Source organism: Canis aureus, chromosome 21 (genome assembly GCF_053574225.1).
Source record: "Canis aureus isolate CA01 chromosome 21, VMU_Caureus_v.1.0, whole genome shotgun sequence".
In the NCBI taxonomy this organism is placed as follows: Eukaryota; Metazoa; Chordata; class Mammalia; order Carnivora; family Canidae; genus Canis; species Canis aureus.
The window spans coordinates 34,646,772-34,669,231 of NC_135631.1; the positions used below are offsets into that span (position 1 = coordinate 34,646,772).

A 22,460-nucleotide genomic window follows, 5' to 3' on the forward strand; every position below is an offset into this window, starting at 1 on the left:
ATCATTTCTCTTTGATGGAGAAAGTGATTCAGAGTTGCAGCTAAGTTTATTTTTTTTCCATCATATCCTGTTAGACTTAAATAAAAACCCAGATCTGAAGACTTCTGTTGTTCTGTTATATTTTCAGGAGTTTTGCCCATGTCAAATCATTCCCCAAAGAATGTTGAATGTGGGCCTAAGGGGAGTGTTGCTCATTAGGGAAACTTCATTCATCAACTGTTTGTCACTAGAGACTGAGATTAAATTCACTCAGCTGAACTTTAAAGATCACATACAAACCCTATTACCCCAAATATTTTCATCCTAGGAAACTATCTTCATCAAGGCCCTGCAAAGCTTGGACTATGACAAAAATTTTCAATAATTCATGTTCTTGTGAATTATACATCGGAGTGTGTGTGAAAGTACAACCCTTGCTCTGTAGCTTAATGTGCTAATGATGTCTCGTGTTTCTTTCGCAGTGAAATATTTTGGTAATGCTTATTTTGCAATGGTCACTGTGAATCTGCTCTGGATGGAGGCTCACATAAACTGCTAACTGCCAGCAAACTGCATGAAATCTCATCTTGTATGTCTTCTTTTCTGTGTTTTCTTTCCTTTTCCTGTACTTGCTACTTTGCCCATTATTAATAGGATCAACTAATGTGCACAAGTCATGCCTCTACCATGATGTCAGCTCCTGTCTTCATTGTACTGCAAGTTTTCATGTGGTGTGGATGGTCAGTCACTTTCTCTAATTTTTCTTTTTTTGTGCATTGCTTGAAATTTTAATAAATAATCCATATCCCTAAATCCACTATAATAAATGCTCTGAAACCAGGTTATTCAAATCCCAGCGCTTATACTGCTTTGTAAATAGTTGAATTCAAATATTGCTTAAGTTGCTAATCCTAAATCAAACATAGGAAAAGGATATGCTTATTTAAAAATCAATACCTTCTTTTAAGATTTTATATAAAGATTAAGTCAGTATGGGAAAAATTATATATGCTTCAAGATGTCTTGCATTTACTAAAGAGAAATACCCTAAGGACAATTATTTGAGTTGGTCATCTCTGTTTTCAAAAGATGCAAACATTTTTTCTAAGTCAACAATTCTGGTTTTTCTTTTCCTTTTTTAGCAAGTGGGACTTAATCAACTTTTTATATTTTTATTACCAAAATATTGATACTCTTATTGAAATATTTTAGAACAAGCGCTTCCAATTTCTAAGTTCATCTTACATAGAATTACAGTATCTAGGCTGAAGTGATCCTTTATTAACCTTTGACCAATTTCTGAATTCTATCATTCATATGACCGAATAACAGTTTCTTTTCCGATGCTCTGAAATCATCATGAGTAGTATTATTGGAGCAACTTTGTGTTCTTTCTTCACTGCTGTCCAGGTATTCATTGATTAGGGAACCACTAGATGGAGATATGGCCATTACTGTGAATGGAGTGAGCTCATCAGAGAGGGATAAAAGTGGAAGAGCAGAGGGAGTCTCAGAAAACAAGTACATTTTTTTGGGGGGGATCATAAAATCATGGTTTTCATGGCTCAAGATTCCACATGAAAGAAACCTAGCTGATTTGGATAATAAAGACCAAAATTAAATGATCCCCTCTCCATGGACCTATTTTTAAAATTGATAGAGAGGTAGCTACTTGAAGTCATGTTTTACTGATCCCTACCCAAGTGGTTATACCATTTACATATGAAAAATATAGTGAAATCATTTTTTCCATGTTATGTTTTTTATACTCCTCCCTATTTGTGATCATGATAGAAATAAGCAAACTAAAACCTAAGAAAATAGTGTCAATAGTATAAATATTCACTCTGTTTTCACCTTTGATTTAGAGGTTTGCTTCTCTCAATCATAGAATTCTTAGGTAAGATATACAAGCAACTAATTCACACAAAAATATAGGTCAATTCCCCTTTTTTATCTTTATGTTAAAAGTCTGTGAATGTTTCTAAGGTGTTTTTCTTTCTCACCATAAACTATAAACTTACCAAGAAAATAAATATTACTGTGGATTCAGCTGGATGGGATCAGTACATTTTAATGAAATAATTTTTGAAAGATGAAAAGAACACATCTGGGATTCCCTATTATTATTGTGTCCTTGAGCAATATATAATGAATAGTCTTGAGAAGATGATGTAGATGGCATATACTTTACATTAATAAGACTTGTTGAGTCTTTAAAAACACAGTTATCAGTATGGAACAGTGAATCTTATTTATGCAATTTGAGTGTTGATATGATGCCATCAAAAGAAGTATAATTTTCTCTGAAACAACACAAAGTTGAAAAAAATAATGTCAGTATCACCCAAAAAGACGGAGTCATTTGTTCCCGACACTGAAGACCAGTAAAGTCAAAGTCTAGGCTTCAGTGCTAGTCTAATTGTAACTTGGAATTTGTGGTGGGTGAGATTCTGCTCACAAATCTCTGACATCTTCTAAAGGATCATCTCTATATAAGAACTTCAAGAATGACTGCCTAAAGCCAAGACCCCTGTATCCTATGGAATCTAAAAAGAGTCTCAATTATCGATAACCCGTTACAAAGCCCTGTACTGTGAGGACTTCATTAAAACACAAGTGTTCAAATGAGAACTTTTGACAGGAACTTTTTGAAGATTAAAGAGGTAAAGAAGAACAAAAGAAAGTTTATTTATCAAAGAAGTAAAGCAAGCCAGTAATATGTGCCATTGAGAAAGTTCATTATTTTATGCAAACTGCAAACCCAATTTATGATAGCACATTACTGGGTACATGAAGAATGAATATACAGATGTGTGTATGTGGTATACACACATTTATATAGTTGAACAGATACATCACCTACTTCATGGGTTAATGTGGTAAGTGCGCTACAGTGCTGTGTAGGAGAACACATTATTTGTTAGACATCTTATTCCTATGAAAAGACATACTGTAGAATATCCATCTGCCTAATTTTAAAAATACATTTTCTTTGAAGTTGGTATAGGTGGTTTAACTATAAACCTGTTTAAACTCCAAAGTTATCCATTATTTGAGGGCTGTCTTCACCAGTGATTTTGACTTTTGAGTATGATGACTGTAATTCAGAAAACAAATAAGTTACAAATTATTGAACTCTTACTATCTGTAATTAGCCACCCCTACTTATTCTAATTTGGGAAAGAAAGGCCGAATTAAGAGTTTAGCAATACTTGTTTAACAAGAGAAAACCGAAGATATTTTAGCCACTAGAATACATGGTCTTAAAAGAAAATTGGGACAAAATCATATGAATAAAAGAAAAAAATTCTCAGTTGACTTGTTTATTAAGAGTCTTTTGAGAGGAATCTCTAGATGAAAACTGAAGAAAAATATTAAAATAATGTATATAATATTAACACTGCATTCTTTTTCTCCTTTGAGGTACCAGTGCTAAAAATCAGCCTGATTTACCTGCTCATATTGTTTGTGAGATTTTGATCTGTCTTTAAGACAGAAAATGCTAAGGTTTCTCCTACATCAATGCATTTGCAACTTAGAATGGTTTTAGCATCTATCTCTTAATTTCAAGTCTTAGTATATGTGGTTGCCATGCAAAACACATGAGAAAACATGACAGAAACTGAAGAGGCAGATTTTTTTAGTGTTAATCCACTTGCAGACTTGAGGGACTCCAGTTAACTTATCTAAACTGCCCCCTCCCAGACTTGACATCAGGACACACAGGAATTGCAACTGAGCAAATAATAAACAAAACAAAACAAAAACCTATAAATATAAAAGTACTATAATAGGAATTTATTTGACAAAATATATCTTTAACACTTACTGTACACTAGTAAATTAGATCATTCTTCTGGATGTGAGATATCTGAGACGTGTTTATACTAAAAAACATGTTTTTTTAATCTGGAATTCAAATGTAACTGAGCATTGTTTCTTTTATCTTGTTGTCCTACCTAGAGGGAAGAGTATTTGATTAAACAGGAGCAAGTATGAAATCTCTGAGATAGTACACACTTTGACCCACTGCAGAGCCAGACAGTGTTGCTAAGAAATTTAGATTTTGTTCTGAGGGATTAAAGAAAAAAACTTGATTTATGAGTTTTAAGGAGACTGCTTTTTGGTAAAAAGATTGTAAAAGAGCAAGAATTGGAAGCAATGAGACAAGGGAGGCAGCTTTTGAAGGACTGTAGACAAGTGATGGTGACTTAGACATGAGATAGTGAGAAGTGGTAAGTTTGGGGATGTATTTTAAAGCTAAAGTTAAGAATACATGCTGGTGAATTATGGTCAGAAAAATAAAAAGGAGGAGTAATCACCGATGCCCAGTTGACTTTGCCCTGATCTATTCAGGAAGATCATATCTTTGGGCAAGTTTGAGACCTTTCCAAGATGTCAAATAGGAGAGGCAGCAGAGATCAATCAGTGTGGAGGTTAGAGGAGCATTCAGGTCTGAAGATATGCAAGTGTGAGTTATTGTGGTTCTGGTCCAAGATGGTGACATAGAAGTTCCAAACTCACTTTATCCCACAGACACACTAAATCTACAACTATTAGCAAAGAAAGAATTTGAGAAACTGAATGACGCATACACACTGGGTGAATGAGAGAGCAGCCACATCAAAACAGGTATGAAAGGCTGAGACACACTATTTCCAGAATCCCTGTCTGTGCCATAGCAACTTAAAATCAGGAGGGAACTGGTAACTCTGAGCTTTTTCCTGCAGAATGAAGGGTTTGCTCTGAAAATCTAATACTCTCACTTTTTAAGACCTCATGCAAGGCACAGTTCCCCCAACCACTATCTCTGATAGTCTAAGAGGGCTTATGTCCGTGAGACCCATAGGACCAAAGGAACATAGAAACAGTTCTCATCAGGCTCAAGAGGACTTACTGCGGCTCTCCTCCCAGGGCTCAGAGAAGATGGACCAGACAGAAATGGCCTACTCTCACTCTTTCCCTGATGGTGGATATCTGCATCCTTAAACAGCTGTTGCCTGCGAATAAGGCTCATTGAGCACATGCCTCCACTTTCGCCCTATGACACTCTCCAAGAACTCACCTAAAGGAACTTGTAAACACATCTCACATTTGCCTTTTGAGGCTACCGCCCAAAGAACACCCCCTTTATCACTTGGCTCTGGTGGCTGGCAGGGCTGATGTCCTCAGGTACCACAGGACAGTGGCAAATAAACAGGCCTTAACTGCGTATTTCCCCAGGGTTCAGCACAGAGAAAGCAGACAAAAATGCCTTCTGTCAGCCATACCCTAAAACGGAAAGGTCCATTTGCATACCTAAGAAACCGCTGCCCTGGGTCTGTGCTCCAATCAGCCTGCATCCAGGTGCTGTATGATCTCACCTCCACTGGGCCACTGACAGGTATCGCCCACCCACAACTATTGGGAGCTGTTCAAGGCTGGGAAAGGTGGCTGTTTCATCTAATGCACAGAAACCAACACAGAGTCCAGGAAAACAAAGAAACAGAAAAATATGTTCTAAACAAAACAAGATACAACTCTGCTAAACAGACTTTAAGGAATTCAAAATAATGGTCATAAAGATGCTTACCAAAGTCAGGAAAAAAATGCATGAACTTGGTGAAAACTCGAATAAAGAGAAAATATGAAGTACAAAAAGGTCACAGAGCTGAATGTAATGTAACAGTAATAACATGAAAGACAAAAATAACATGAATAGATACCTTAAAAAGCATTTGACAAAATACAACATCATTTCATAAGAACCTTGGTCAGATTGGGTCTAGAGGAACATCTGTCAACATAATAAAGGCCGTGTATGTATGACAAACCCACAGCTAACATTCTCACTGGAGGAAAATGTCTCAGAGATGTGACAATGCGGCCCACTCTCACTGCTCTTTTTCAATATAGTAGTGGAAGTGCTTCCTAGAATTTTATGCAAGACAAAGAAGTAACAGGGATCCAAATAGGGAAGGAAGAAATAAAACTGCCAGTATTTACAGATGAGATGGTTCTGTATGTAGACAATCCCAAAGACTACCGAAAGACATCATCAAAAAGGAGAGGTGGCACAGATCAATCAGTGTGGAAGTGAGAGGAGAATTTAGCAAATTTTCAGGATATAAAATCAGAAGTCATTTGCCTTTCTATACCTTAATAATAAAACATCTGAAAAAGAAAACTGTCCCATTTGCCATAGCATCAAAAACAAAGTATTTAGGAATAACTTCAAGGAACTAAAAGAACTACGCAATGAAAACTATAAAACTTTACTGAAAGACGACAGACAGACCTCCTGTGTTTATGGATTTGGAGAATTAATATTGTTAGTATGTTCATACCACTGAGAACTATCTATGGATTGATTCAGTGTACTCCCCATTAAACTTCAAACAACATTCTTCACAGAAATCAAGAAAACAATTCTAAAATTTGTATGGCCCCACAAAAGACCCAAAATACCATGACAATCCCAAGGAAACAGAACAAAGCTACAGTAATCAAAACAGTATGGTACTAGCACAAAAAAAAAAAAAAAAAAAAAAAAAAAAAACAAGGACTAATGGAACAGAAGGCAGCCCAGAAGGAAACCCCAAATATATACAGCCAACTAATATTCAGTAGGGTAGCCAAGAACACCCAGGGGGAAAGAATGGTCTCCAGCAGACAGTGCTGGGAAAATAAACACAGGCAGGGAAATGGAACTGAACCCTTCTCTTACAAAAATTAACTTTGAAAGGATCACAGGCTTTAATGTAAGATGTGATAGGATAAAAAAAAAAAAATCCTAGAAGATAAAGCAGCAAGAAAGTCCTTGACGTTGGTCTTGGCAATCATTTCTAGATACAATACGGAAAACACAAAAGCAGAAACCAACAAATGGGACCATGACAGCTTTGAATGCTTCTCCGTAGCCAAAGAAACAACTAAATGAAAAGGCAACCTACAGAATGGGGGAGGGGGGATTGCAAACCATATAGAAGATAAGGAATTAATATCTAGAATATATGAAGAACTCAGAAAAGTTTTTTTTAATCAACTAAAAAATGGACAGAAAAATTTATAGACAAGTTTTTAAAGATGACATCAAAATGGCCATTGGCTACGTGAAAAGATGTTCAGCATGAACAGTCTTCAGGCAAATACAAATGAAAACCACACATTTCAGCTTTAAAGACACACCTTAAAGTATGTGAAAGTGAATGGATGGAAAAATATATTCCATGCAAATGGAAATCAAAAGAAAGCTGGGGTAGCTATACTTGGACACAATAGACTTCAAGACAAAAACTGTAATAAGAGACAATCATTATACACTGATAAAGGGTTCAATCAAAGTGGATCTATAATATTGATAAATATTTATGCATCTGACACAGAGGCACTTGAATATATACAGCAAATATTAACAGACCTAACAGAAGTAGGCAGCAATATAATAGTAGTAGAATACACTTAGCTACAACTATTAGGAAGCAGAAGGCAGTTCTAAGAGGGAAGTTTATTGTGACAAATACCTATATCAAGAATAGAGAAAGGTGGGACGCCTGGGTGGCTCAGTGGTTGAGCATCTGCCTTTGGCCCAGGGTGTGATCCTGGAGTCATGGGATCGAGTCCCATTTCGGGCTCCCTGCATAGAGCCTGCTTCTCCCTCTGCCTGTGTCTCTGCCTCTCTCTCTCTCCCTCTGTCTCTCATGAATAAATAAATAAAATCTCTTAAAAAACAAAAAAAAAAAAGAATAGAGAAAGGTCTCAAATAAATTTACATATTGAGGATTAAGAACAACCTAAGCCCAATGTTAGAAGGCAGGAAAGAACAAAGATCATAACAGAAAAAAAAGAAAAAAGAAATAGACCCTAAAAAGACGATAGAAAAGGTCAATGCAACTAAGAGCTGGTTTTTTGAGAAGATACAACAGACAAACTTCAGCTAGACTTACTTAAAAAAAAAAAAGGATTAAAATAAAACTAGCAATGAAAGAAGAGACATCAAAATTGATACCACAGAAATATAAAGTATCCTAAGAGACTACCATAAACAATTACATAGCAAAAACTAGAAAATCAGATGAAATTAATAAATTCCTAAAACATTTAGCCTATCCAGAATGATTCATAAAGAAATAGAAAATCTGAATATATCAGTTACTAGTAAACCGACTGAATCAGCTCTCAAAAACCTCCCAACAATCAAAAACCCAGGAGCATACAGCTTCCCTGGTGAATTTTGCCAGACATCCAAAGAAGAATGAATACCAAGCTCTCTCAAAGTCTTTCAAGAAATAACAGGAGGGAACACTTTCAGACCCATTTTGCAAAGCCAGCCTTACCATTATCCCAAAGCCAGACAAGGACACTCCAAGAGTAGAAAATTACAGGCCAGTATCTTTGAGGAACCTAGATGCAAAAATCCTCAACAACATGCTAGCAACTTGAATTCAACAATGCAAAACTATATGCCATCATCAAGTGGGATTTATTCCAAGGATGCAAGGACAGTTCAGCATTGATAAATCGACCAGTGTGATACACCATATTAACAGGGTAAAAGGAAAATCATACCATCTCAATAAATGCAGAGAATGCACTTGCAAAAATGTAACATCATTTTGATAAAACCCTTAATAAAGTTGGTATATAAGGTAAATACCTCAACATAATCAAGGCCCACAGCTGACATGAACAAGACAAGGATGCCCGTTCTTTCCACTTTTCTTCAACATAGTGCTAGAAGTTCTAGGCAGAGCAAGTAGCAAAGAAAAAGAAATAAGCATCCAAATTGCAAAGTAAGAATTAAAACTAATTTGCAGGCAATATATTATATTTAGAAAATGCTAATGACTCCACCTATTGTAATAAAAATAGTAAAATTGCAAGATAAAGAAGTACAAAAATTAGTTGAATTTTATACACTAATAAAATATCAGAGAAGTTGCAAAAATAATTTCATTTACAGTTGTATCCAAAAGAATAAAATACCTAGGAATAAATTTAACCAAGGAGGTAAAAGACCTTACACTAAAAAATTATGACAGAAAATTGAAGACAAAAATAAATGGGATGAGTGCTCATAAATTCGAATTATTGTTAAAATGTTCATACCATCCAAAGCAATCTACAGTTTCACTGCAATTCCTATCAAAATTCCCTGAAATAGAACTAATAATTCTAATATACTTATGAAACTACAAAATCCTAATACCCAAAGCAATCTTAGAAACAAGAACAAAAGCTGGATCCATCACACTTTCTTGATTCTAAACTATATTATAAAAAATACAGTAATTAAACAGTGTGGTACTGGCACATACACACGCACACACAAAGACACACACAGATCACACAGATCAATATAACAAAATAGCCCAGAAGTACACCCATGTGTATATGTCCAATTAATTTATGACAAAGGAGCCAAGAATATACAATGAAGAGAGAGAATGGTCTCTTTGATACATAGTACCAGGAATGGCTACACCCAAGACAATCAAACTGGACCACTGTCTTACACAAAAACCAACCAAAAATGGATTAACTACTTGAACTTAAAGACCTGAAAGCATAAAACTCCCAGAAGAAAACCTCAGAAGTAAACTCGTTGATGTTTGTTTGGGCAACGATTTTTTTTTAATTTTACATCATAGGCAAAGGCAACAAAAACAAAAATAAAAATGGGACTACATCAAAATTAAAAGCTTCTGCACAGCGAAGGAGACCCACAAAATTAAAAGGCAGCCCATGAAATGGGTGGAATTAATTGCGAATCATGTTTTGATAAGGGGCCAATATCCCAAATATATAAAGAAATCATACAACTCAGTATCAAAAATCTGACTAAAGAATGGACACAAGATCTGAATAAAATTTTTCTGAAGACCTATAGGTGGCCAACAGGTATAGACATACATTATTTTACCACTCTGTGCTTTATTGCACCTTCACAGATATTGCAAGTTTTTACAAATTGAAGGTTTGTGTCAATTCCACATCAAGCAATTGTACTTGTGTTATTTTTTCAACAGCATTTGCTCACTTGTGTCTTTGTATCATGTTTTGTGATTTTCACAATATTTCAAACTTTTTCACTATAATTATTAAGGTGATCTGTGACCTTTGATATTACCATTATAATTGTTTGGGGGTACCACTAACTGCACTCATTTAGGACACAAGCTTAATAAATATGTCTGTTCTGAATGCTCTACAGACCAGCCATTTCCCCATCCCTTTTTCTCTCCTTGGGCCTTCCTATTCTCTGAGATGAAATGATATTCAAATTAGGTTAGTTAATAACCCTGCAGTCTAAGTGTTCAAGTTAAAAGAAGAGTCACCTTAAATCACAAAGTAGATATGATTGAGCTCACTGAGGATGGCATTTCAAAGGCCAACACAGGCTGAAATCAAGGCATCTTGGCACCAAACATTTGGACAAAATGTGAATGCAAAGGGAAAGTTCTTAAAGGAAATTTAAAGTGCTATCCCAGTGAATACCCAAATGATAAGAAAATCGAAACAGCATTATAACTGACATGGAGCAAGTTTTAGTGGTCTAGATAGGAGATTAAACCAGCCAGCATAGTGCCTAAGCCAAAGCCTAATCCGCAACAAGTCCCCAATTCTCTTCATTCCTATGCAAGCTGAGAGAGGGGAGAAGCTGAGAGAGGTGAGAAAGCTGCAAAAGAAAAGTTTGAAGGTAGCAGAGGTTAGTTCATGAGATTAAAGCAAAGCCAGCTCTGTAATATAACAGTACAATGTGAAGCAGCAAATTATCCAGATTACTGAGGTAATCAATGAAAATGGCTAAGCACTAAGTGGCAGGGTTTTTTTTTTTTATTTAAGTTTTTTAAATTTTAATTCCATTAATTAACATGTATATTATTTCAGAGATGCAGTTAAGTGATTCATCAGTTGCATATAATACCCTGTGCTCATTACACCACATGCCCTCCTTAGTGTCCATTGCCCAGTTACCTCATCACCCCCCTTACTTCCCCTCCAGCAACCTCTTAACTATATAAGAAACGAACTGAGGGTAGTGACAAGTTTTCAGTGTAGATGAAATAGCCTTCTATTGGAAAAAGACCGCATCTGGTTCTTTCGTAGCTGGAGCCAAGGAGTCAATGCCCATCTTCAAAGGACAGACCGTCTCTCTTGTTAGGAGCTCATGAGCTGGTGGCTTTAAGTTGAAGTCAATGCTCATTGACCATTCTGAAAACCCCAGGGCCCCTAAGTCAATCTACTCGGCCTGTGCTTTATCAATGAAAAAACAAAGCTTGGATAACAGCATCTGTTCATGCATGACATGGTTACTGAACATTTGAAGCCCAGTGTTGAGACCTACAGGGGTGTGGGGGGAGTCCTTTCAAAATACACCTGCTTATAGAGAGCAAACTTAACCACCCAAGAGCTATGATAGAGATGTACGGTGAGATGCAGGTTGTGTTCATGCCTGCTAACACATCAGCCATTTTGCAGTCCGTGAATCAAGGAGCAATTTCAACCTTTCCAGGTCTCGTTAGTTAAAAAATACATTTTGTGAGGCTATAGCTGTCATGGATAATGATTCCTCTGATGGATCTGGGCAAACTTTACTGAAAACCTTCTGGAAAGGATTTACCATTGTAGATGTCATGAAGAACTCTCACAATTCATGACAAATCAAAATATCAACATGAACGGGAATCTGGAATAAGTAGATCCCAACCCTCATCGATGACTTTGAGGGGCTCATGACTACAGTAGAGGAAGTAATTGCAGATGAGGTAGAAATAGCACAAGAACTAGAATTACAAGTGGCGCCTGAAGATGTGACTGAAATCGCTACAATCTCACGATAAAACTTGAGTGGATGAAACTCACTTATTATGGATGAGCAAAGAAAGTGGTTTCTGGTGACAGAACCTATTCTTGGTAAGGATGCTGTGGATATTGTTAAATGACAATAGGTGAGTTAAGATATTACATAAACTTAGTCGATCAAGCAGTGACAGGGTTTGAGAGGATTGACTTGAAATTTGAAAGAAGTTCTACTGTGGGTACAATACTATAAACAGCATCACAGATGACAGAGAAATTGTTCTTGAAAGGCAGAGGCAATCAGTGTAGCAAACTTCATTGTTGTCTTATTTTGAGGACTGGCCACAGCTACCCAACCTTCAGCAACCACCACCCCGATCAGTCTGCAGCCATCAATAATTGAGGCAAGACCCTCCACCAGCAGAGAAAAAAAAAAAAAAAAGACTCACTGAAAGCCCAGATTTTAGACATAATGCTATTGTACACTTAAGAGACAACAGTATAAACATAACTTTTATATGCACTAGGAAACCAAAACATTCATTTGACTTGCTTTATTGAGATACTCACTTTATTGAATATCTGAAACTGAACTTGCAGTATATCCAAGACATGTCTGTCCATGAAAGAGGTTCAGTGTCACTTAGTAGAGACATGCAAATCAAAACTTAAAGGAGGTATCACCTCACACCTGCTAGAATGGATATTATAAAAAAGACAAGAAGATAACCATTGCTGGCAGGATGTGGAGAAAGGGAATCCTCTGTTAATGGTGGGAATATTAATTGGTACAACCACTATGAAAACCAGTATGGGGCTGCCTCAGAAATTAAAAATATAACTACCATATGAATTGGCAATTCTGGATATTCATTTGAAGACAATGAAAACACGAGAAAAGATAGATGCACAGCTATGTTCATTGCAGCATTTTTTTTCAGTAGCTAAGATATATAAACAACCTAAGTGTCCATCAACAGAGGAATGGATAAAGAAGTGGTGTCTGGATATATAGAAGGACATCTGGTCATTTGTGTTAACAGGATTGGACCCTGAGGGCATTATGCTGCATGAAACAAAGCCAGATAAAGACAAATAGTGTGTGATATCACTTATATGTGGATTCTATTTAAAAAGAAACAAAGGAAAGAGAAAAAAATTGATAGAAACAAAGAGTAGAAAACTACTTGCCAGTGGCTAGGGAGGGATAAGGAGAGGTTGGTAAAATGATACAAACTTTTGGCTATAAGATGAAAACAGTCTAAGGATCTAATAAAACATGATGCCTGTAGTTGATAACACTGTAGAACTGAAATCTACCAAGAAAAGTAAAACATAAATATTCTCACCAAACAAGAAAAGTGATAAATATATGGACGATTGACATGTTAATTAACTTGGAGGTGGTAACCTTTCACAATATCTGAGTGTATCAAATCACCTAAATCTAGATTTTAAATATAATTTTATTTGTCCATTAAAACTGAAAGTCAAAATTTTAAAAGCAAAGTGGAAAAAAACATTTTTATACTAAAAAGGATAAAAGTATGAGCTATTAACAAATGAATAGAATTCATAGCTGTACGACTGGATTAGATTACCTAGGAAGAAAATATAAACAGCGAAATAACTCCTGGAAAAGTCTATCATGTGGAGAGCATGAAGAGAAGCAATTTGAGCCAAAGAGAGTAAGATGAACCCAAAACAAGTTTGGGGGGAACCAGAAGATACGTTGGGCAAATATACAGGAGAAAATATTGAAAGACGAGAATGCTGTACATTGCCCAATGCTCTTGAAAAGTCCACTAGAATGAGGACCAAGAATGGAACATCACCTTATGCTTCTCTGTAGATTTAGGAGATAGCTTTTGAAAAATCACGAACAGAAAAAGGTGTTCTGCCTCAAAATGCAGCTCAAGAAGGAAATTTTATTAATTTACTGGGTGGCAGGCACTGTATTAAACCCTAGTGGGGAAAACAAGCCGATATTCTCTTCTCTGCAAGCTCAAGAGTCGTTGGATGATCATTCTGAACATTTGCTCCTTTATTTACTTACATTGCCTATTATTTTGACTATTGGATGATGATGAACCTTGGCGTTAGTGAATTCTCTTTGTAAAAAGCCTCATATCTACTTATTTTTCTAAACCAATTTTATGAACTCAGTAACTAAAAGGAATTAAAGGATGTAGAAAATGATACGAAATACAGAACCCAGGGATGAAAGATCCAGGATAATTCTGCATTAGTAGCGAACTTCATGAGCTACCACCAGACAATGGGGATTCTGAATAAGTATAGCAATTCCTTATATTTCATGATTCTGTAATTTAAACATCTGGTGCTAGCTTAGCTCTTTATTTTGAATATATTTTTACAGTGTCTTTTCATGTATGCTTCAAATACATTATTCTTTAATTTTTGTAAAGGTCCAGATGCTACATTTATAGCCTGGTATGTTCACCTTTGAAATTGGATATAAAAGATTTGGAAAATAGAGAAAATCATTTCTCAAATTGACTTTACCAGTCACAAACTTTACCTTATTGAGAATAGTTGTTAAAATCATTAATTCTTGGGAATTCTAAGCCGATAGAAAATTTTTACTCCTTTTTATAAATATACAGGAATATCTGGTACTATGAAAGTTTTTTATTTATTTAGCATCTGGCATATTACTCAAGAGCATTTATTATTAAGGTATTTTCTTTCTTAATCATCAGAATCTGCAACTCAAAATTTAAAGCATTCTTGAAATGGTACTAGGGAAATCACTTTATTCAAAATTGTTGAGCTATAAAATCTAGGGTAATATTTTTTTGGATTCAAATTAAAGCCCTTTTATCAGGTGAGTTCAGAAGTGGCTTGAACACGTGTGCTCTGAAAGGTGGCTTACTAGATACTTCTTCAGGATTTTTCTTTTTCCTTTTTTTTTTTTTTCCCCCAACAGGAGGATTATACCGACTGTGGTGGCGTTTCTGGATTGAATCCCTCCCTGTGGTCCATCATTGGAGTCCAGTTTGTACTACTTTGGCTTTTATCTGGCAGCAGACACTGCCAGTTATGACCTTCTAAAACTCAGTCTGCATAATTAAACTCCAGACCCTGCCAAAACATGAGCCCTCGGTTGCATTAAAATAGGGTCAACTGTGGAATGAGCAGAACATTAGAGCTGGGCCCATACCATGGCATAAATCTAAGGCGCAGACTCCTATGGCACCCACTGGCTGCATGTCAGGGTCTCAGATCCTTAAACTTGTGTGAATGCTGCATCATCTATGTATAACATCAAAGCAAAATTCTATACATGCTCTATTGGAAAATTGGAGAGCTTGTTGTTTGCGTTGTTGGTGATTATATGTAAAAGGGCTCCCCACACTGTTTATGAATCATACAAATTGTCTTGACCTGGAATTTTGACTTGCTGCAATTCTTGTTCTTTTACTAAGAAAATCTCTAGATGGGGAAAAAGGAGTGATTTTTGCCTTCACGTATTCTTCTGTTAAAAATTATTTCCTGCTCTGAGTAGTTATAATTGAAAAACAAAATAGAAAAAGCGAGATTGATGGGATCTGTTGAAATAATAATAATAACAATGGCTAATTTTCTACCAAAAATTAAAATTTGCCATGAATAAAATGCCTTATGAAGAATGGCTTCCCCGCCAAAAGTATAACACAAATGATGACCAATTAAGTTTTGCCGGGGGTAATGGATTGGTGTTTGAAAATCATAACTAAGATAAACTATTAAACTAAAAGGTGCTTGAAGATGTAATTTGAACACGTGACCTATTTCCTCATAAATGTAAGCCCTTAATCAATGCTTTGATGTAATGTTTCTTTTGTTCACAGTAAAGTTATGTAGTGCTAGCCAGATATTTCAAAATGCTCTAAGAGAAGCTTGTTGGGGGGAGGGGCAACGTTTTCTCTTGTGATAAATGAACTTTGGTTACCAAGGGTATTTTGCATGATGCTGCTGCTATTTTAACTTTCGGTTTGTTTTCCTCTTACTGTAGAGTATAGTCCTTTGAAAAGTTAACCGAGTGACATTATTGTTATGTAAGACTCTGAACCTTGCGGTGTAATGCACTTAAGTCATCTTTAAAAATGTCGTTAAATTACTCTGAATATACTGTGCAATGTCAATGCCGAATGACTGGGGTAGGTAAATGGTGAAATGGGAATTCATGGATTTTATACAGACTCGTGCTTTTGCCTGAAAACCTATGTACAGATATTTTAAGTACATAAATCAGATTTGACACATTTATTTTTTGAAGAGTACATATATGTTCTCAATGAAGATTTACACTAGGTTTCCTCTTTGTTCGTTTGAATAGTAGCACGTACACTGCAGACGTTTCTGCTGCTGCTGCTTCTCGCCCTCCGTTTTAAAGGGTACGATCACTTGACCAAAATTTCCATGCAGTTTGATGAGGGTTTTATAATTAACCTGAACAAATAGGAAACCTTGAATCTGTATGTATGCACATGAATACTTGATTGTGAATAATCAAAGTTGTTTTTATACAGCCTCATTGGTGAAAATGATTAGTGTAGTAAATCGGATATTTCATTATAGAGTAAATATGGTAGATTATTATTTATGCTTTTAAAAATAATTTTCAGGGGTAAACAGTGTTTGAAGAAAGGGTAAAAACAAAGAATGTGTAATTCTAGTTCACGTGAGTAATTCTGCCGAAGGCTGGAAGTATACAGATATTTTTTATGGTGAAATGCATCTGTTCTTATTTTGAACATGCCAAATATTGGTGTGTGTATATGCTGGAAATTTTCTTATACATCCTTTTTAAGTCCATATCTTACTGACATCATCCAGCATGCTCTAATATGCTCCGCGTGTCAAAGACAGAACCCGAGTCGTTAGCCTAGTTTAAAAGATACCTGTTTTGTTTTCAGCTTTGCATCCATTTGTAATTCCCTCCCACCACCAATATACCCTAGGAACCATTTGTGTATATTTCCTTATTTAACTATTTTTTATTTAAAAACAGGGGTGGGGTGGGAATGGAATCACGTTGCCAGCTATTGTTCTAAGAATTGACATCAGTTACCATTTCTACCGCATTGTTGTGATTTTGTAGTCTCATTTGTAACTGGTATTGACATTTTAGAAAACACCAAAGTGATTTAAAAAAAATAGAGAACTTCTCACTCTAGTAACACTATGTTGAGATCATGTTGTTTGTTGATTACATATTTAAAACGTATTGTTAACTTTTGCTAGACTATTTTAAATCAAGAAAGTGTTGGGAAGGGGATAACAATATAAAATCATGTTAGTACGTGTGTATATATGACGCACATTCAAACAACTGAATTGCTTCCAGCATACAACAAACTACCTTAAAATTATCTTTAAAATCTATTAAGTATATTTTCATGGCTAATGTCACTGAAATAGTGTGTTTTCATCAACTACATTGTTGTTGCATTAATCACAGTTAAACTTGGCATCTCTTGGCAGGGTCCTATTGATTACATTTGCCATCAAAATATATTTACATGCACGAGTCTTGCTACGATCCTTTATTTTCTGTTATAAAATAAGCCTATATTTATGGGAACCACATAGCTAGTAATAAATTGGGTAAAAATGTGCTTTCTGACTCAAAATTGGTCTCATGCCTAATTCTAGTCTTCAAAACTTTTTGCATTTTTTCAAAGACAGTAACACTCATCCCATCAAATTGTTATATTTAATTTAGGATTTTTCTGTGAGCTCTAATTCTTGACAGGAACTTAAATTATAACCTGTTATAAATATTGATTTTCAAAGACAAAATGATACAAGGGATGGAGAAGAAAGCTTTTAAACTCTTTGGCTTCTTTCATTCTCTACTCATCCAGTTTTATGTAGTTTGTCATTAAAACGAAATCAAAACAAGTCTCATATTGGTGTTGAGTAACAGGAATGACTTTTGCATTAATGGTTTCTTTATATTTTCTTCATTTGAACAACCAGCATTACTGCCAAACACCAATCGTGGTCCATATTTGTAACAGGTTTTTAACATGACATAGTTAGTTAGCAAGTTTGATTGAAGAGATTTTTAGGTCCTGGGCCTCTAAGACTTTAGTATGATCTTTTTTCATGTTTCTAATGCTTGAGGAGTTATTGCTTTACTTGGAAAAACAACGACAACAAAACAGTGTTGCTGCCATTTGTAAGTTTTCCTAGAATATTCCTTTTATTAACTTTAAAACTGGCCTTACTGGGTTCAAATAGGCAGTATCCCTTTTAAGTGACCTTTGCAACCCAAGTGTTACTTGCTTATTTGATGCTCTCTTCTATTTTACTTCTCATTCAAATCTTTCTCTCCACCAAAGCTTAAATTCTATGTCTTAATTTAAAACTCTGAACTATTCCATTAATGGTTAGTTGACATTAAAATATCTAGAGGTAGACAGTTTGACCTTGTGAAACACAATGAATGCTGTGACTTTTTCAAGTGTAGAATAGAATGATGATTTCACTTGCCCCCAACTTGAAATACTTTCTTACTATTTAGAACTTGTATTGTTTTCCCATTAGCAGAATGTTAATATTGCTAATATTTCGTGTACATTTCTGTACAGAACACATCAATACAACAGAAGTATCCAGTGTTGAATAAATTCCAGAATTTCAAAGACTCAGAAAACCCTTACCAAGAGTTTCCTCTACCTAATTTCTAGTTCACATAGTTAACTCAAAGAAATTCCACTGAGACTAATGGGATACTGTCTTGTGTAGATGCCAGTTGAGTTTACAGTGTGACCTAACAAAGCTGTCTTTTTTGTTGTGCTGTATGATTGTTGGATCATGCTTTTTAGGGATACTTTTATTGAAATGCTCAGTGTGCATCCATGCAAAAGGCCAATTGGCTTTGTGAACAAAAGATCTTTTCTCCCCTTTATTATGTTCTCTTGACACTTTTGTGGAAATTAACTAGCCTGATAAAAAACATTTTGTAAAAATTTGTATAATACTGTTATAAAAATATTTATAATCCCAGAAAATGTTGTGTTAAATCTTGTGCAAAAACAGTATATTCAGAATAAAAGTTTATCATTTAAAGTCACCAGTTTGGATTATTTAATTGCACAAAATCCCGTTGAAAGAGACAGAAGTTATTGCAAATATATTTTAATCAAGCCTTCTTGAGGAGAGATTTCAAAATAATGAAGTAAAACTTGGGATTAGGCAAGTGCTTTTGCTATTACAACCTCAGCTCACAAACAAACAGATGTGCTTCTGACTCCTTTTCTAGCTCTGACCCTCCGCATATGGCTCTTGCCATCAAGGCATTTAGGAAGTTATTAATTCAGACTTTGGACTTCTGTTGAAAAAAAAAAAATCCTCGGCAGAAATAAAAATAATGTTTCCATGTTCCTAAAACCTTAGGAAAGTAGTTTGAAAGAGATCATTAGAATATCTAAAACGTGTGTATCTTTTACACATCTGATTTTTTAAATGCTTCTCCTAGCTACGTTAGAGCAATCAGCAGCTGAAGAAGTGAGGTCTAGTGTGAAGAATTAAACAAACAAAAACCTATTAGGTTTCTTTTACATTTACTCTAGCTTGTAACCTGCCGTCATATGCTCAACTAATAAATAAATTAATGAGCCTGATACCGTGTGAAATCTAGTGTAACGGAGACCTGCTTTTCCTTCTGGGAGCCCTCATATGAGAACAAAAATTACCACACGTGGGAGGAATGCAGTACGTGAATACCAACGATGGTATTACTGGAAAAGCTGACCTCCAGTTTCTGATCAAGGCATTTTAACAGGAAAAAGCCTACATAAAAGTGTAAGGTGGATAACATTTGTGTTTTGAACATCTGGCTTCGTTTTTTTACCAATTTATCTCCTCAATCAATCCTCTTACTCCCCAGACACCCTCATTTCCTCTATCAATCATCTTGAACCCATCTCCACCTCTTCCCTTGGGACCTTGCTGCATCCATTCTCCTTCCTCAAGCATATTCAGTCTCCCCTTCCCACAGGCTTACATCTTTCTGCCTGTGAACACATTCGGAACACCTATTTAAAACTGAAAAATTAAGCATTTACTGTTGTTGCCTCTTATCCCTGTTACTCCCCAGAGTTGTAAACCTAGGATTAAAATATTCCTTTGCATATCAAGACACACATACTGGCAGTCTCTTCTGAAACTCAGCTCGGCAGGGACTCAATACACAACCAGGCCTTGGAATTTTAGATCTGAAAAGGCTCATTATTTCTGACCTTTAGCATGGGGCTACTACCACTGGAAAATTTTAGGTACCAGTATGAGGTCCGAAGAAATTCAAGTATTAGGCATCTTTTTTAAAATTTATCATTTAACATATAGTGTGCTAGAAGTTTCAGAGGTAGAGTTCAGTGATTCATCATATAACAGTGCTCATTACCTCAAGTGCCCTCCTAAAAGCCCATCACCCAGTTACCCCATCTCCCTACCCACCTCTTCAAAGGTATTGGGCATTTCTTAATGCTCAAAGGCTTTCTATATTAAAGTGGAGCTATTCACAGAGACCCTACCTCATTTTCTATAAATTGGTATACAATCAACAATGCTATTTATTTAATATCGTTTTTTAGAGTAGGTTCTACATTTTTAAAATGAATATATATATAAGGAGATTTAATATTACTGCCATAATTGGGCAACTAATATAATTTGCCACAATTAGTAGGAAAGGCCACAGTTTCATCTCTATTATCATGAAAAGAAATACATAAAATCCCTCAGCATATACCGCTGTCAAACATGCTAGAGTCAACACTTCTTCACCGTTATTGTAATGATAGGTTAGGCCGTTTATATTTCTGTCACTAACGTTTTAAGGTGTAAACCTAGACTCCAACATCTCAATGTAAATTGTAGTTATTAACACATTTAAAAACATATTTCCAAATGCATGCTCTTAAATTTCAAAGTTTGAGATTTTTAGGTTCGTGGGTTGTTTTCCAAACTGCTTTATCCCATAATAGTTTTTTAGTGTCTCGGGATCATAATGTAATTTTAAATGTTTAACATTTTCACTGATAGAAGGACAATTTCTCTTTCTTCTGTCTCATTGTTAGTGTATAGAAATGCAACTGATTTCCGTGCATTGATTGTGTAACCTGCCACATGTCGGGTTGCTGAGGCTAGGACTTCTAGTAGTATGTTGAACAACAGTGGTGAGAGGGGGCATCTCTGTCCTGTTCCTGACCTTAGGGGAAAAAGCTCTCAGTTTTTCCTCATTGAGGATGATATTTGCTGTGGGCTTTGTGTAGATGGCTTTTATAATATTGAAGTGTGTTTCCTCTATCCATACACCGTGGAGAGTTTAATCAAGAAAGGATGCTGCATTTTGTCACACACTTTCTCTGCGTCAATTGAGAGGATCATACGGTTCCTGTCCTTTCTTTTAAGGTGACATAACATGCTGATTGATTTGCAAATGTTGAACCACTACAATTTGATGCTTAGATTTGGATTCTGACTTTACCACTTATTAGCTTTGGAACCAGGTGCAAATTACACAATGTTTCCAAAACTCAGTCTCCTCCTCCATAAACTAGAATAAGTAACTACATCATAGGGTTGCCATGAGGACTAAATGATATAAAAACACCCATAAAGCACTGAGCAAGCACATGCCATCCAATAGCATTACAGGTGTTCTCACAATCCTCTTCTGGTCATCATAATCATCATTTTAGGCTGGAGCTTTTAAGACCCTAATTATCTTCAGGGTTAGCCATTTAAAGCTTACCTCAATTTGATTCAACTGCAGTGTTAGAAATGGAACCTTACACAGATTAAAATAGCAAAACGCAAACAGTCCCTTCCATTATAGAAGTACCGGCTGGAAATACTGAAAATCTAGTAAGCATTTACAATAGTATGAAAAAGTGCTATGATCTAAGAAATAAATGGCACTATGGGAGCTGACGGTAAGATAACCTGGCCAGAAGGAGCTGGACAGAGAAGTGCCAAGATTTCAAGCTGAGGCAAGGAGGTAGCAGTTCTGTAGCAAATAAGAGGTACATTCAAGGCACTGAAAGTAGCTGAATATGAGCCGAGGATGGCTTAAGAGGTGGGTGGATGAGGAGTCTGCAGAGGCAAAGGGCACGAAATTGGAGTCCTCTCTAGAATACACGGCGGCAGGAGGTGGGTGGTGGGTCAGGCGATGGGAAGCTGTGGAAAAATTTTAAGCAGAGAACAGTGTGATCAGATTTGCATGGATGGATGCACTGTGGATGAAATGGGAGTTCCTGGTAGAAGAACGTCTATAGTAGGGAGGCCAGTTGAGCCTCTCATCAAGATGACCAACGTGTTGACTGGCACAGGAAGCTTGACGGGTAAAAAGTGGACTGATTTTATTTAGAAAGGAAAAAGGAGAGAACTCATGATTCACTTGTTGCACTGCAAGGACAAAATTCAGAATTACTTCCAGGGTTTTGAAATTTAATTGTGGGGAAGTTATACAGTCTCCCAAGGTAGGGAACACTGGAGGGTACTAGGGCAGGGATGAGACAGGCAAGACAAGTCCAAGGGAAATAATGAAGGAGAACTTCAGAAATACCGTAAGTGAGCTTCTGTACATGCTGAGGATACGAAGAGAAGAGAGGGTCTCTGCCGCCCACCAGCATATAGGCCAGGATGAGGATTCTCAACACTAAATCATTTAAAAACTC

The 22,460-nt window shown here is 36.0% G+C and overlaps 1 protein-coding gene across 7 annotated transcripts in view; it reads left to right on the top strand.

The window, feature by feature from the left end:
* Positions 1 to 18,850, top strand: part of CACNA2D1 (calcium voltage-gated channel auxiliary subunit alpha2delta 1) — a 475,096-nt gene extending 456,246 nt beyond the window's left edge. For all 7 annotated transcript variants that reach the window (XM_077863845.1, XM_077863847.1, XM_077863846.1 and 4 more), the window contains one exon: positions 14,714 to 18,850. In XM_077863845.1, the coding sequence (XP_077719971.1) occupies positions 14,714 to 14,830 (117 nt within the window). In that variant the 3' untranslated portion in view covers positions 14,831 to 18,850. The remainder of the gene's footprint in view (positions 1 to 14,713) is intronic.
* The last annotated feature ends 3,610 nt before the right edge of the window (positions 18,851 to 22,460 follow it).